At 38.1% G+C, this 12,997-nt stretch overlaps 1 protein-coding gene across 1 annotated transcript; it reads right to left on the minus strand.

Moving 5' to 3' along the window:
* Positions 1-328: 328 nt before the first annotated feature.
* LOC127961338 (acetylcholine receptor subunit beta-like) lies at positions 329-11,942 on the minus strand. Its single transcript, XM_052560415.1, has 11 exons — positions 11,445-11,942; positions 10,358-10,491; positions 9,945-9,989; positions 9,143-9,252; positions 8,871-8,979; positions 8,419-8,566; positions 8,046-8,231; positions 7,213-7,436; positions 6,916-7,094; positions 1,644-1,785; positions 329-1,434 (listed from the first exon to the last, which is right to left on the minus strand). The coding sequence occupies exons 1-11, from the start codon at positions 11,494-11,496 to the stop codon at positions 1,294-1,296; spliced, it is 1,470 nt and encodes a 489-aa protein (XP_052416375.1). The 5' UTR covers positions 11,497-11,942; the 3' UTR covers positions 329-1,293.
* Positions 11,943-12,997: the final 1,055 nt, after the last annotated feature.

Here is a 12,997-nt window from a genome sequence, read left to right on the forward strand (position 1 = left end):
GGTTTCCCCTTAAAAGCAGTAACTTTTTATATATACACATATATATATATATATATATATATATATATATATATATATATATATATATATATGTGTATATATAAAAAGTTACTGCTTTTAAGGGGAAACCAGAGGCCTGTGTGTTTTATTGCTCACGGTTGCACACACACACACACACACACACACACACACACACACACACACACACACACACACACACACACACACACAAAATAATTGTAATTTTGTTTTCATGCTGACTTTAAAGACTTGTAACATCCATGACTCAATAAAAGAAGATTATGACTTTAATTTCATCCAACAGAAATTCATCCAACACAAAATATCAGAAAACTAGCATCAAATTGGTCGTGTGAGTCCAAATAAATTAATGTTAACCCAATAAAAGAATATTTCATATTCTCATATTATTGGAACATAATGTACAACATAATGTAAGTTAATATTCAAATTACTGGCTAAAAAAAGAGGTGTGTCAGTCGAAAAAATCATCAGCTAACGTTGTTTAGAAGTGACTGCACATCAGTTCATTAACTTTACTGTAGCTAGATTGGCAAAGCATGGCGTTAAAGCATGCTTGTCAGACTTTATATCCTAATAGTTCGGTGACGAGTCAGGTCCAGGAAGGATTTAACAAACCACTGCTGGCAGACAGAAAAGAGCTGCACACAAGGAGAGAAATACTGTATGATTGTTTAGATTACGCTGAATATGCATGTGATTATAATTTTTTATGATATATTCTCTAGGGCAGCGCATTTTAGGGGGGCTATAGCAAGGACAAGGTGTGTGTTTATCGATAGATTGTTATAATATCTGCATCTGTGCAGTTCTTTGTCATAATTAAGAAATAAACAATAAATTAATGACAAAAAAACAATTAAATAAAGGCAACAATTTACATGCTCTCACTGTTTTATGAACATTAGATCAATTAAAAAGTTAAGAAAAAGGTAATCAAGACTATGGCAATAACATTTTATTAATATATTACCTAAGAAGTAAAATAATTATTCTTAAAGATTTATTACATATAATGACTGAATACAGTATGCAATAAGTGACAAGTAAAGATTAAATGTTTGATTATACATAGTGGATGAATTGAAAGAACTTGAAAATAACAAATATATTGTTATGGAAAAATATCAACAATACATCATAATGGAAACTTGGAAGAAAAGAAAGAAAGAGAAAGAAAGAAAGGCAAATAAATATGATTGTTTTCCAATGTTTTGTGTTCAGGGTGTGCCTGTCATTTAAGGGATGTGCTCATGGAAAAGGTTGGTCAGGAGTGTAGTTGAAACTGGCATCCAGAAACATGGCCAGTGTGCCCAGGGTAGTAATGATGACAAAGAGCCAAAGGAAGAGCCGATCCAAAACCACAGCAATGTACTGCCAGTCATCTGTCATCTACACAGGATCACATCAAACACAGAAACAATGGGATGTGTGGATCTCACGGACGAAGGAGGATGTTTATTGTCAATTAATGAATAATCATGAGGATCAGGGACAGACCGAGAGGAAGAGCCTTAGATAAAGGTTTCTTTGTGTATCTGTGAGTTTGTGTGGAAAAACAGAGCTGGAGAGTGAATGAGCATGTGTGTTCATAGACTTACAGTATCGTCCACATCCTGTTTCTTCAATTGCTCAGCCATGTACGTGATGGCGGCGATTGCAGATTTGAGATTCGGAGGCAGAATCAGACAATAGTTGTCACTGTTTGAAAACCTCTGCAGCTTCACAGTGCTCTCGTTATGACTGAAAAGCACAAATACACAAAAATGAAAGAATGATTAACCCTAAACAAAGGTTCATAAGTATACTAACAAAAAAAATTGTTATGCTGCAGTGTTTCCATGTCCACTCACTGTAAGTGGATTATTAACATTATATAAAATTCTAACAATTATCATTAAAGGAATAGTTCACCTTAAAATTCACCCTAAAAATGTTCTCACCCTCAGGCCATCTCCTGCTAACCAGTGGGTTCTCTGCAGTGAATGGGTGCCGCCAAAATGAGAGTTCAAACAGCTGTCGAAATCACAATAATCCACAAGTATTCCACACTACTCCAGTCCACCAATTAACATCTTGTGAAGTAAACAACTGTGTAAAAACAAATCCACCATTAATGCATTTGAACTTTAAACTTCTGTCATTTAGTCCATAATCCATACTGATTTGAAAAAGTCTATGCCCTGTTTCCCTTCTCCATCAAAATCCACAGAAATATTAGTTTACAACTGTTTTTTTGCATGTAAACGAAGCATGATCTGTGCGTATTTCTCTCCTTATTCAGACAAGACAACTTTTTCACCTGAGAAAGTAAGATGATGGATAAGGACCCATATTTCAGAGTTCAATTGATGGACTGAAGTTGTGTCAGTTACTTATGGATTATTGTGATGTTTTTGCCAGCTGTTTGGACCTTGACGGCACCCATTCACTGCAGAGGATCCATAGGTGAGCAAGTGATATAATGGCTCACTTCTCTAAATCTGTTCTGATAAACAAACCCATCTAAATCTTGGATGACCTGAGGGGTGAGTACATTTTCATCATATTTTCACTTTTCCTTTAAAAATTGCTTATAAATATGAGCAGCAATTTTGGCCCTTTTAAATTAATTAGGATATGGTGTTATATTGCTCAGATTTCAATTTAGTCAGAAAGAAAAGATGAAAAAAAAAAACGAAGGAATATTGGAGACTAGTTGGTACTTGGACTAAAAGTTTGATACTGTATCGTACTGCATATTGATCCTGTCCTTGTCAGTCTTCCTCTTTTATTCTGAAAAATAAGACCTGTCCCATGACCCAAATGGTCTGCAAGTGACAGCCGCACACTTTGAAATGTCAGGGCAACATTTAGACAACACGCACTTATTTATAATGATTTACTGCACCTGTTGCATGTTTACATTTTTAGAACAGCACGAGTTATTCATGCATAGCTCACCATCATAATACTCGGAGAAAATCATCTGTTTCATCTACTACAAGTAAGAGCATACTTCTCTGCAACAAGCCAGAGAATTTAACAGTACAAACCATGCAGGATGAGTTGTGTATCAAATGTAACATTTTATGGTAATAAATAACCAAGTATGAGCAATAGCAATAAGAAAGAAGCACAAATAATACCAACCCGATTCCAAAAAAGTTGGGACACTGTACAAATTGTGAGTAAAAAAAGGAATGGAATAATTTACATATCTCATAAACTTAAATTTTATTGACAATAGAATATAGATAACATATGAAATGTTGAAAGTGAGACATTTTGAAATGTCATTTTGGATTTCATGAGAGCTAAACATTCCAAAAAAGTTGGGACAGGTAGCAATAAGAGGCCGGAAAAGTTAAATGTACATATAATGAACAGCTGGAGGGTCAATTTGCAACTCATTAGGTCTACTGGCAACATGATTGGGTATAAAAAGAGCCTCTCAGAGTGGCAGTGTCTCCCAGAAGTCAAGATGGGCAGAGGATCACCAATTCCCCCAATGCTGCAGTGAAAAATACTGGAGCAATATCAGAAAGGAGTTTCTCAGAGAAAAATTGCAAAGAGTTTGAAGTTATCATCATCTACAGTGCATAATATCATCCAATGATTCAGAGAATCTGGAACAATCTCTGTGTGTAAGGGTCAAGGCCGGAAAATCATACCGGATTCCCCTGATCTTCGGCCCTTAGACAGCACTGCATCACATACAGGAATGCTACTGTGATGGAAATCACAACATGGGCTCAGAAATACTTCCAGAAAACATTATTGGTGAACACAATCCACCGTGCCATTCGCTGTTGCTGGCTAAAACTATATAAGTCAAAAAAGAAGCCATATCTAAACATAATCCAGAAGCGCAGGCGTTTTCTCTGGACCAAGGCTCATTTAAAATGGACTGTGACAAAGTGGAAAACTGTTCCGTGGTCAGACAAATCAAAATTTTAAGTTCTTTTTGGAAAACTGGGACGCCACGTCATCCGGACTAAAGAGGACAAGGACGACCCAAGTAGTTATCAGCGCTCAGTTCAGAAGCCTGCATCTCTGATGGTATGGGGTTGTATGAGTGTGTGTGGCATGGGCAGCTTACACATCTGGAAAGAGACCATCAATGCTGAAAGGTATATCCAAGTTCTAAAACAACATATGCTCCCATCCAGACATCGTCTCTTTCAGGGAAGACCTTGCATTTTCCAACATGACAATCCCAGAAAACATACAGCATCAATTACTACATCACGGCTGCATAGAAGAAGGATCCGGGTACTGAAATGGCCAGACTGCAGATCTTTCACCCATAGAAAACATTTGGTGCATCGTAAAGAGGAAGATGTGACAAAGAAGACCTAAGACAGTTGAGCAACTAGAAGCCTGTATTAGACAAGAATGGGACAACATTCCTGTTCCTAAACTTAAGCAACTTGTCTCCTCAGTCCCCAGACGTTTGCAGACTGTTATAAAAAGAAGAAGGGATGTCACACAGTGGTAAACATGGACTTGTGCCAACTTTTTTGAGATGTATTGATGCCATGAAATGTAAAATCAACTCATTTTTCCCTTAAAATTATACATTTTCTCAGTTTAAACATTTGATGTCATCTATGTTGTATGCTGAATAAAATATTGAAATCTGAAACTTCCACATCATTGCATTCTGTTTTTATTCACAATTTTGTACAGTGTCCCAACTTTCTTGGAATCGGGTTTGTATATAGCATTGTGGAGTAGTATTGCATGCTGTGCTGTACAGTAGCGTGAGTTCACTGTAGAGGTCAACATTGTGTTGCTCTGTGCTATAGTGGGAATGAGTCTGTCATACAGTGTAGAATGAATGAGAGCAGTGCTGTGTCTGGGACTGACCTCTCCTCTCTCACATTCCCATTCTTTCAAGGGTGAGTTTTTTCCAACATGGCTTATACAGAGAGCACCACACGTCCGGCACATGATATGCACGGTCAATGAGATGCATACCGGTATAGACTGGAACTCCAACAACTCATACAAACGTTTGTTTCCACATACTGTATGTGTGATGTATGCATACACTTTCCTATGCACATGTTGCATACACACACGTAATATAAAAAATCCATCCTCAAATGATTATCTGCACAGACACAGCTCATGCACACGGACGTCTGCACAACATAAACAATGAACATAAATACAACACAGATACAAATACTCTTTCACCTGTCTTTTTAGCCAGTTAAATAAACATATCGGTGGATGCAGGACATCATTTTACTAAGCATTGTAGTCCGTATCATATCTTTATTTTCATTGCATTTTCTGTGGAATCAATGTTCAAACATTCTATAATGGCTAGAAATGGATCATTATATCTAAGAGTGTTTTCATGTGCAAAAGTCGTAATGTTATCAGCATGCTATTTACACCACAACCACCACGTACTGTATATATACACATTTGAATAATATAAATAATACAAAAATATCACTTAAGGACTCAGGATGAAAAAGGGCAATGTCAAATGTCCAAAAATGTTACATTTATACTAAAATTTTAATTCATACCAATTGTTTCCAAACTCCTGTTTCCAAGCAAGACCTGAGTTCATTACAAAGTCACACCAGTCAAACTCTGACACCAATCTGCTGTCAAACCACCATTAGATTTAACAAGAAATTTAGTTTTTGGGTTGTTCCAAAGTTTGGATAGCAAGTACCACCTGCTAATAAAAATGGATCACATTGCTGAAATCACTTCTCTTATCCTGTAGCCCTCAAGACCGGCGCAATGTCTTGAAGGACTTGTGAGCTTAACACTTCAATAAAGCTCCATAGCTGAATGCAGCCACCTGTTAGACTGACTAAAGAGTGGCACACTCTGCGGCACCAGATTACAGGAGCAAGACCGACAGGTCACAGGTCACGAGCCATTCTCAAACAGATGAAGAGGAGGAAAATAGGCACATTACTACTGTTACAGACAGATCAAGACGTGTCTCTGCTACACACACTGTACACTAAAAGCAGAGTCATGTGCACGTTTTCAGAAAAAAACCCATCCATCTGTCCATCCAAATGTCTATTCATCCATTTATGTGCATCCTCCACCTTTGGCCCTCCCCTGCTGCTCTTGTGTGCATTACACTCTAATGCCTCAGCTCAACAAGGGCTTAGATTCTGGCGACTTTGGAGGGGTGACTGGGCTTAACTGGGCTGAGATCAAATGCCCTTGGATTGAGAGGAGGAACAGCCAGCACAGAGACTTTCATCATCCGCCCACCCTGATCCGCGTTTATGAGAGTTGTTTAAAAGCAAGCGATATTGCCAACACCAGCCGATTACGGTACAAGCACATTAAAGTACTGCATATTGATTTGGCATCTATGTGTGTTTTTGTCTGAGTGGGTGTTTGTTAACTGTGTCTAACAAGAGTTGTGCTTAGCATTTGCAGTCAAAAAGATTTGACGAGACCAGTAAGCAAAAAGACAAATAGGTAAAAAAAAATTACCCACAACCAAATCAGATGTTATTCTAACTGTAAAGAATAATGGAGCTCATCTATACAGGTGGAGCTGGGGAAGGTGGAGGGTTTCAGAGGAAATCTGAAATGCTCTAGTGGATGCTAACCAGCCATTTAAACACAAAGCAGGAAGCTCATTGGCTGTGTATGCAACACGAGCCAATCAGATTGTGCCACGTCGTGTAACGCTGTGAATATCACCAGTTTGCATTAACAACCCATCAGCCTGCGCCGTTTCATGACAGTTTTGAAGTTTATACGCTATTACCTCATATACATGCAATTTACATCACATTTAATCTTCAAACATTTTAGAAGACACACAAGTTGTTATAAACGTTGATATAGGGTTATTTTGTGACTGACTGCTTTATTGCACACAATACCTACCTTCCTCTCCAAGGCAATACCAGCTCTGGGTTGATCTTTCGGATAAAATATTCACCTCCAGGTTTAAGACCTTTGTCTAGACAACCCAACGGGATGCTTTCTTTTGGCTCGTCCTCCACTGGTTTCTCAATTTGGGGCCTCAGCACACCCAAGTAACGGGGCAGTAAGTTGATGAAAACCTGAAGATTGTAAGATGACAGAAAATGCGTTCAGGTTTAAGTACATTTTCTGAATAACATGAATAAACTGCTTTTATATTAAGATTTCTTTCCGAATGTGAATCTTCCTAAGGGTCACCTTTCGCACCCATGAGGGCATGTGGTGTGTGCTGGGAGTCCTGTGGTGGAGGTTCAGGACCACCACACTAAGGATGACTGAGAACGTCACCAGGATCATGGTGAACATTACATATTTAACGATGATAGGAATGCCAAGTGATGTTTCTGGGACTTTGTCAGCCAACAACAGCATGAAAACAGTGAGAGCGATAAGGACCGAGATGGACAGAGTCATCTTCTCACCTGAGGGAGAGATCAGAAAACATGTCTTACATCCAAACAAATTCTGTTCCAGTGATAAAAAAAAGTAAAATTGCTCAAGTTAAACAAGGTCATCCATAGTTTGCATACAGCCAAAAAAAAACATCCTTCTGTAGCACTGCTGTTCAAAAGTTTGGGTTCAGCACGATTTTTTAACTTTCCATTCATCAAAGAATACAGAAAAAATATATCATGCTTCCACAAAAATATCAAGCGGCACAACTGTTTTGATAACAATAAGAAATGCTTCTTGTGCAGTAAATCAGCATATTAGTATGATTTCTGAAGGATCATGTGAGATTGAAGACTGGAGTAATGATGCTGAAAACTTAGCTTTGGCATCACAGAAATAAATTACATCTAAAAATATATAAACATAGAACACAGTTATTTTAATATTTCACAATATTACTGTTTTTCTGCATATTTGGTCAAGTGAATGCAGCCTTGGTAGGCATTAGAAACTCGACCTCAAACTTCTGAACGGTAGTGTATATTTAATTAGTCAGGATGTTTCATAAAACTTCCAAGTTGAACATAAACTGCACGATTTACATGCAACATATTGATTTCCTAATTAAAGTTGTCCACCTGCACCAGGTGGCAGATAGAAGACAAATATGGCCAGCACACTGGTGAGGATGCAGGGCACGATGATGTTAATGATGTAGAACAGAGGCTTCCTCTCAATGATCAGGTAGAAGGTGATGTCCTCATACAAGTCATCGTGGATGTTCTTTCTGCTGGGCTTGTGACAAATCTGCCACTCACCGTTCTCTTAGGGAAGAGAGAGGACTGATGAGAGAAAGAGAGACAGAAGGAAGAAGAGAGTGTGCCGTGTGCTAAGCTCCTACATTGCTTGGCAGCCATAAACAGACTACCAACTATATTACTAGATTACTAAATTCAAATAATCTCTACTGTAATAAAGGAAGCTGTCACTCTTAGGATGAAGTACACTAACCAGTGAATGCATTCTCATCAATCACTATCTCGTGGAGCTCGTTGCCATCTTCATCGAGACCGTACTGAAGGTCCACTTCTGAGGAATCGTACGTGTAGGAACGAAACACCATTGTGCAGTTCTGCCAGTCAAATGGAAAGTACGCCACCTATAGGGATGGAGGACACCGATTTGAACATAATACAATACAATACAATAATAACACAACTTTCAAATCAGTAATATGTCAAAAGTGATTTCTGGTTCAACACAGGTTTCTGTGATTCTGACAAAGGTACGAACATTTACATTTATGCATTTAGCAGACGCGTTTATCCAAAGCGACTTACAGTGCATTCAGGCAAACATTTTTTTACCTAACGTGCTCCATGGGAATTGAACCCACAACCTTGCGCTGCTAATGCAATGCTCTACCAATTGAGCTACAGGAACAATAACAAGTTCAGATGTACCTCTATGGAACAGGAGCTGCGGTAGATGGCTGGTGGATACCAGGAGACGGTCCCATCGCTTCTCACTAGCACGTTTACATAGAGGGCAACGTCAAACTGACCATCATTACTAAGAATCAGAAAGAGAACATCTTAGTCAAATCCTAAATTCAGTGTCATTTGCAGGCTTTATTTTGTATTTTTACAGTGTGATACTGTGGCAGGTGGCCTGTTGCAGTGCATGCACTTCTGAAAACAACATCTCTCAAATGCTTGTCGGTGTGGCATCTCACTTGTTGATTAGGTAGATGTCTGGACGCCACACTTTTAAGGGAGGAATTCGCACAACATCAATATTTTCATAGTCCAAGGGATTCCAAGATAACCTGTAATCTGTCCATTCCTTGAGATGAGAGAGACAGAAAGAGAGAGAGTGGAGCGGGGAATGGAATTTCCATCAGATTCTACTTCTTTCTTTCTTTATTTTTTTTTTATACACTGATATTTTTCTGTTTATTAAGCCATTTTGGACTTTAGGCTGGTCGTCATAATTTAAATAATCGTAAAAAAACTTGACACTAAACCCAGTCACTTACGGAGATTATAAGCGATGTCCTTTAAAAATTACACATATACACTGATGCTGCATTGTGTATTTTTTTTAAAAAACAGTAATATTGTTACATTCGTACAATTTAAATGAACTGTTTAAAAGGTGCTTTTATTCCCGTCACGGCGAAGCTGAACTTTCAGCAATTACAACAGACTCCAGTGCCACATGATCCTTCAGAAATTATTCTATTATGCTGATTTAGTGATCAAGAAACATTTCTTTAAAACATTATTAAACCATTTATCCGATATTCTTAAGGAGACATTCTGACAAATCTATTCAGATCAGATGTATCCCCAAACCTTATCCCCAATTCCCTTAGTTAAGCAATTCAGTACTTGCAATTCAGTACAGTACTCAGTAATGGCTGGAAACTAAAGAAAGCACTTAAGCCAAAAATGACTGGCAGTTATAAAAAGTGACAGTCAATTTAAGTGTAAAATAAACAGTAGGAAGGATGAGATAAATGATCAGCCTCTCACCATATTCATGAACACGTTTGTTGTCATCTCTTCATTCTTCTCGTTCTGTGAGAGAAGAGAGATCGTGACATTAGCGTGACATCAGTCCCTCCGTATGAAAGCTAATGCTCTATGCATGGCTCGATGCCTCATGGCTGGAAAGTGCTTGCTGATAGGCGACTAAGTGCTAATGTTTCTCTAATGTTAGGGAAATGTTGCTGAAGCGTTGGCTGCATGGCCCAGTGGGTACGAGAAAGGAATCTGGGCAATTGATCTCCAACAGTCTGCTGGGAATGTCTCCGAACACAAGTGAGTGATCATAAAGAGAGAAATGCTTTGGAAATAAACAATGAATAAAGAGAGGATCAGTCAGTAATTCAGCATAGGAAAATGTGCGTGGACGTGTTTATGCATGAGTGTTATGTGTATCATACCAAGCTGATGAGCTGCACTAAAGTCATTCCCACTCGGACCATCACTCGCTCATTCCAGCTACGCGCTGGACGCACCTTCAGGTTGTAATCCTGAAACAAATCCTCCAGTAGCATGCGTTCAGCCTCGGATGCCACTGAAAACACACATGCAGACGCACAAATACTCATTATCACCTTGTTTCTTAATCAAAATAAGTCCAGCACAGACTTGTCTATCTCTCTCTCCCTGCGTTTCTTTGGACTTGTAGTCATAAAAAGGTTTTTTGTCTCCTTATTACAAGATTAAATATGCTGTAGCATTATAAACATTATATGGACTGTGTGTCAGAGAGATGCAGTCCGTCACATGCAGTTTATGAAAGCACATAAATGACACTCTGGTCACATATAAACCTGTAACTATCTGTTCAGATAAACTTGACCATATACTGATTCTGAATTTCAAACTAATTAATAATGTACTTATTATTTTAATATTAATATTTAATATCGTAATGTATATATATATATATATATATATATATATATATATATATATATATACACACATACACACACACAATTAAATAATTATTCATGATGAATATATATAAACACTGTTAATTTTGCAGTAAGTACACAAAATTTATTAACATAAAATGTTATATAATAATGCATAAACTCTTAGAAACAAAAAATATACATGCATACACACATATATACATACATTTGGGTTAACATTTAAAAAAATTAATGTATATTTATTTAGCAAGAATGCATTTAATTGATAAAAAGCGACAGTAAGGAATTTAACTTGTCCTTTTGAACTTTTTATTTATCCAAAAATTCAGAAAATCCAAATGATCATGTTTTTCCACAGTAATCTTATAAGCAGCACAACATTGATACTAATACGACATGTTTATTGAGCACCAAATCAGCATATTAAAATGATTTCAACAAGGATCATGTGGAGTAATGGCTGCTGATAATTTTTTACAGTTCGTTTTTACTCCTAATAATCCTAACAAGCCCAAACTTTTGAATGCTAGTGCAAATACGTCGACACAAACACTCCTCCACATCTTAACTATCAGATCTGTATTACCTGTGAGAGTTAGGAGCCAGCAGCACCACAGGAGCCCAATCAGAGCCTTCATTTTAAGCCCAATCCGTATATCCACAGTTCAGCGCCAGCCGTCAGCACTGGCACCTCGTACAAACACACCTTCACGAGCTCTCACATGCACTCACACTAACTCACATGTCCCACAGACTCGGTCCTCTCGCTCACCAACAGCCCAGTGTGATTGTGCCAAACCTTCCCTACCGAACCCTGACATGGTCAACTCATCACTTTTCCCCTCCCTGCAACCTGACTTATGAAAGGCAGCTCTGTGATTGGCTGGGAGCAGAGAGAATTATGGGAGGGAGAAAGGAATGCATGGACTCTGTGGCAGCTCTGGCAGGCACCTGTTGATGGTTTGTGTAAGTGTGTGTGTGTGTGTGGATATTTTTGTGAGAGAACAAAGGGAAGAGGTGGGCACGACTGTTCCTTTCCGGAGGGTGAGAAAGGACAGGAGTGAACATACTCGTATACACACACAATAACACTGCTCACATACTTGTGCGGGGACTTCCCTTTCACACTCGTCTTAATATAACCCAATTATAATCACTAAAGACCAACTCGAAATGCTAATTTTGCCATTTTTTTAATATGATTTTTGACTTATTCATCTGATGCATCTGAATTGGCTTAGTGCCATTCACATGAGGGCATTGTCAGTAATGCTGTCCCCATACACACACACACACACACACACATGCATGCATGCAACAAAGTGGCCAACATGAAGGCATGAAGATTTCACCCTCTCAACATACCCGTCTCTCTGTCTCTGTTCAATTTGTTCTGTCTGTCTTGTGGTAAAGCCATTTGCTATTGCTGCAAGGCGACAGCAGATATACAATCTCTCACATAAACACACACACACACACACACACACACACACACACACTTAGTATCTCACAGTCTATCTAAGAAATTATAATCAACCATGACAACTGGTTCCGGAAGCAAAAGTGCCATTCATTCTGTCAGAAGGGACAGCTAGTGTTCATGTGGCTCAGTGGTAGAGCATTGTGTTAGCAGCGTAAAAGGTTGTGGGTTCAGTTTCCAGGGAATACGTTAGGTAAAAGATGTTAGTCTAAATGCACTGTAAGTCGCCTTGGATAAAAGCGTCTGCTAAATGTATTAATAAAATGTATTTCAAACCTTTAGAAACAGACCTATTGTAAGCTATGAGGTTGTTAATTGATGGTGTGCTAAAATGTTGTGTTAAACAGTGTAATTCCTGGTGAAAAACTACATTAAACATGATGCTCTAAAGAAAACTCCACCACTCAGGGTTGCAACATGTTGCAATATCTTAATATATTTGAATAGATTTGGAGTAAAACATTTTAATTTAAAGTATTTATATATATATATTATATAAAGCAAGTAAGCAATAATATATAAAGCAATTAAGTACTCAGTATTTTTGTCTGATTGTCAAAAATAAATAAACAGTTCAGAAACCAGTGTGCTGAAAAAGTGGCCAGGTATTGTTATACTATATAGCATGCAATGTTCTTGTCATAAGTAACTGTAGAGAG

Source organism: Carassius gibelio, chromosome B7, assembly GCF_023724105.1.
Source record: "Carassius gibelio isolate Cgi1373 ecotype wild population from Czech Republic chromosome B7, carGib1.2-hapl.c, whole genome shotgun sequence".
Lineage (NCBI taxonomy): Eukaryota > Metazoa > Chordata > Actinopteri > Cypriniformes > Cyprinidae > Carassius > Carassius gibelio.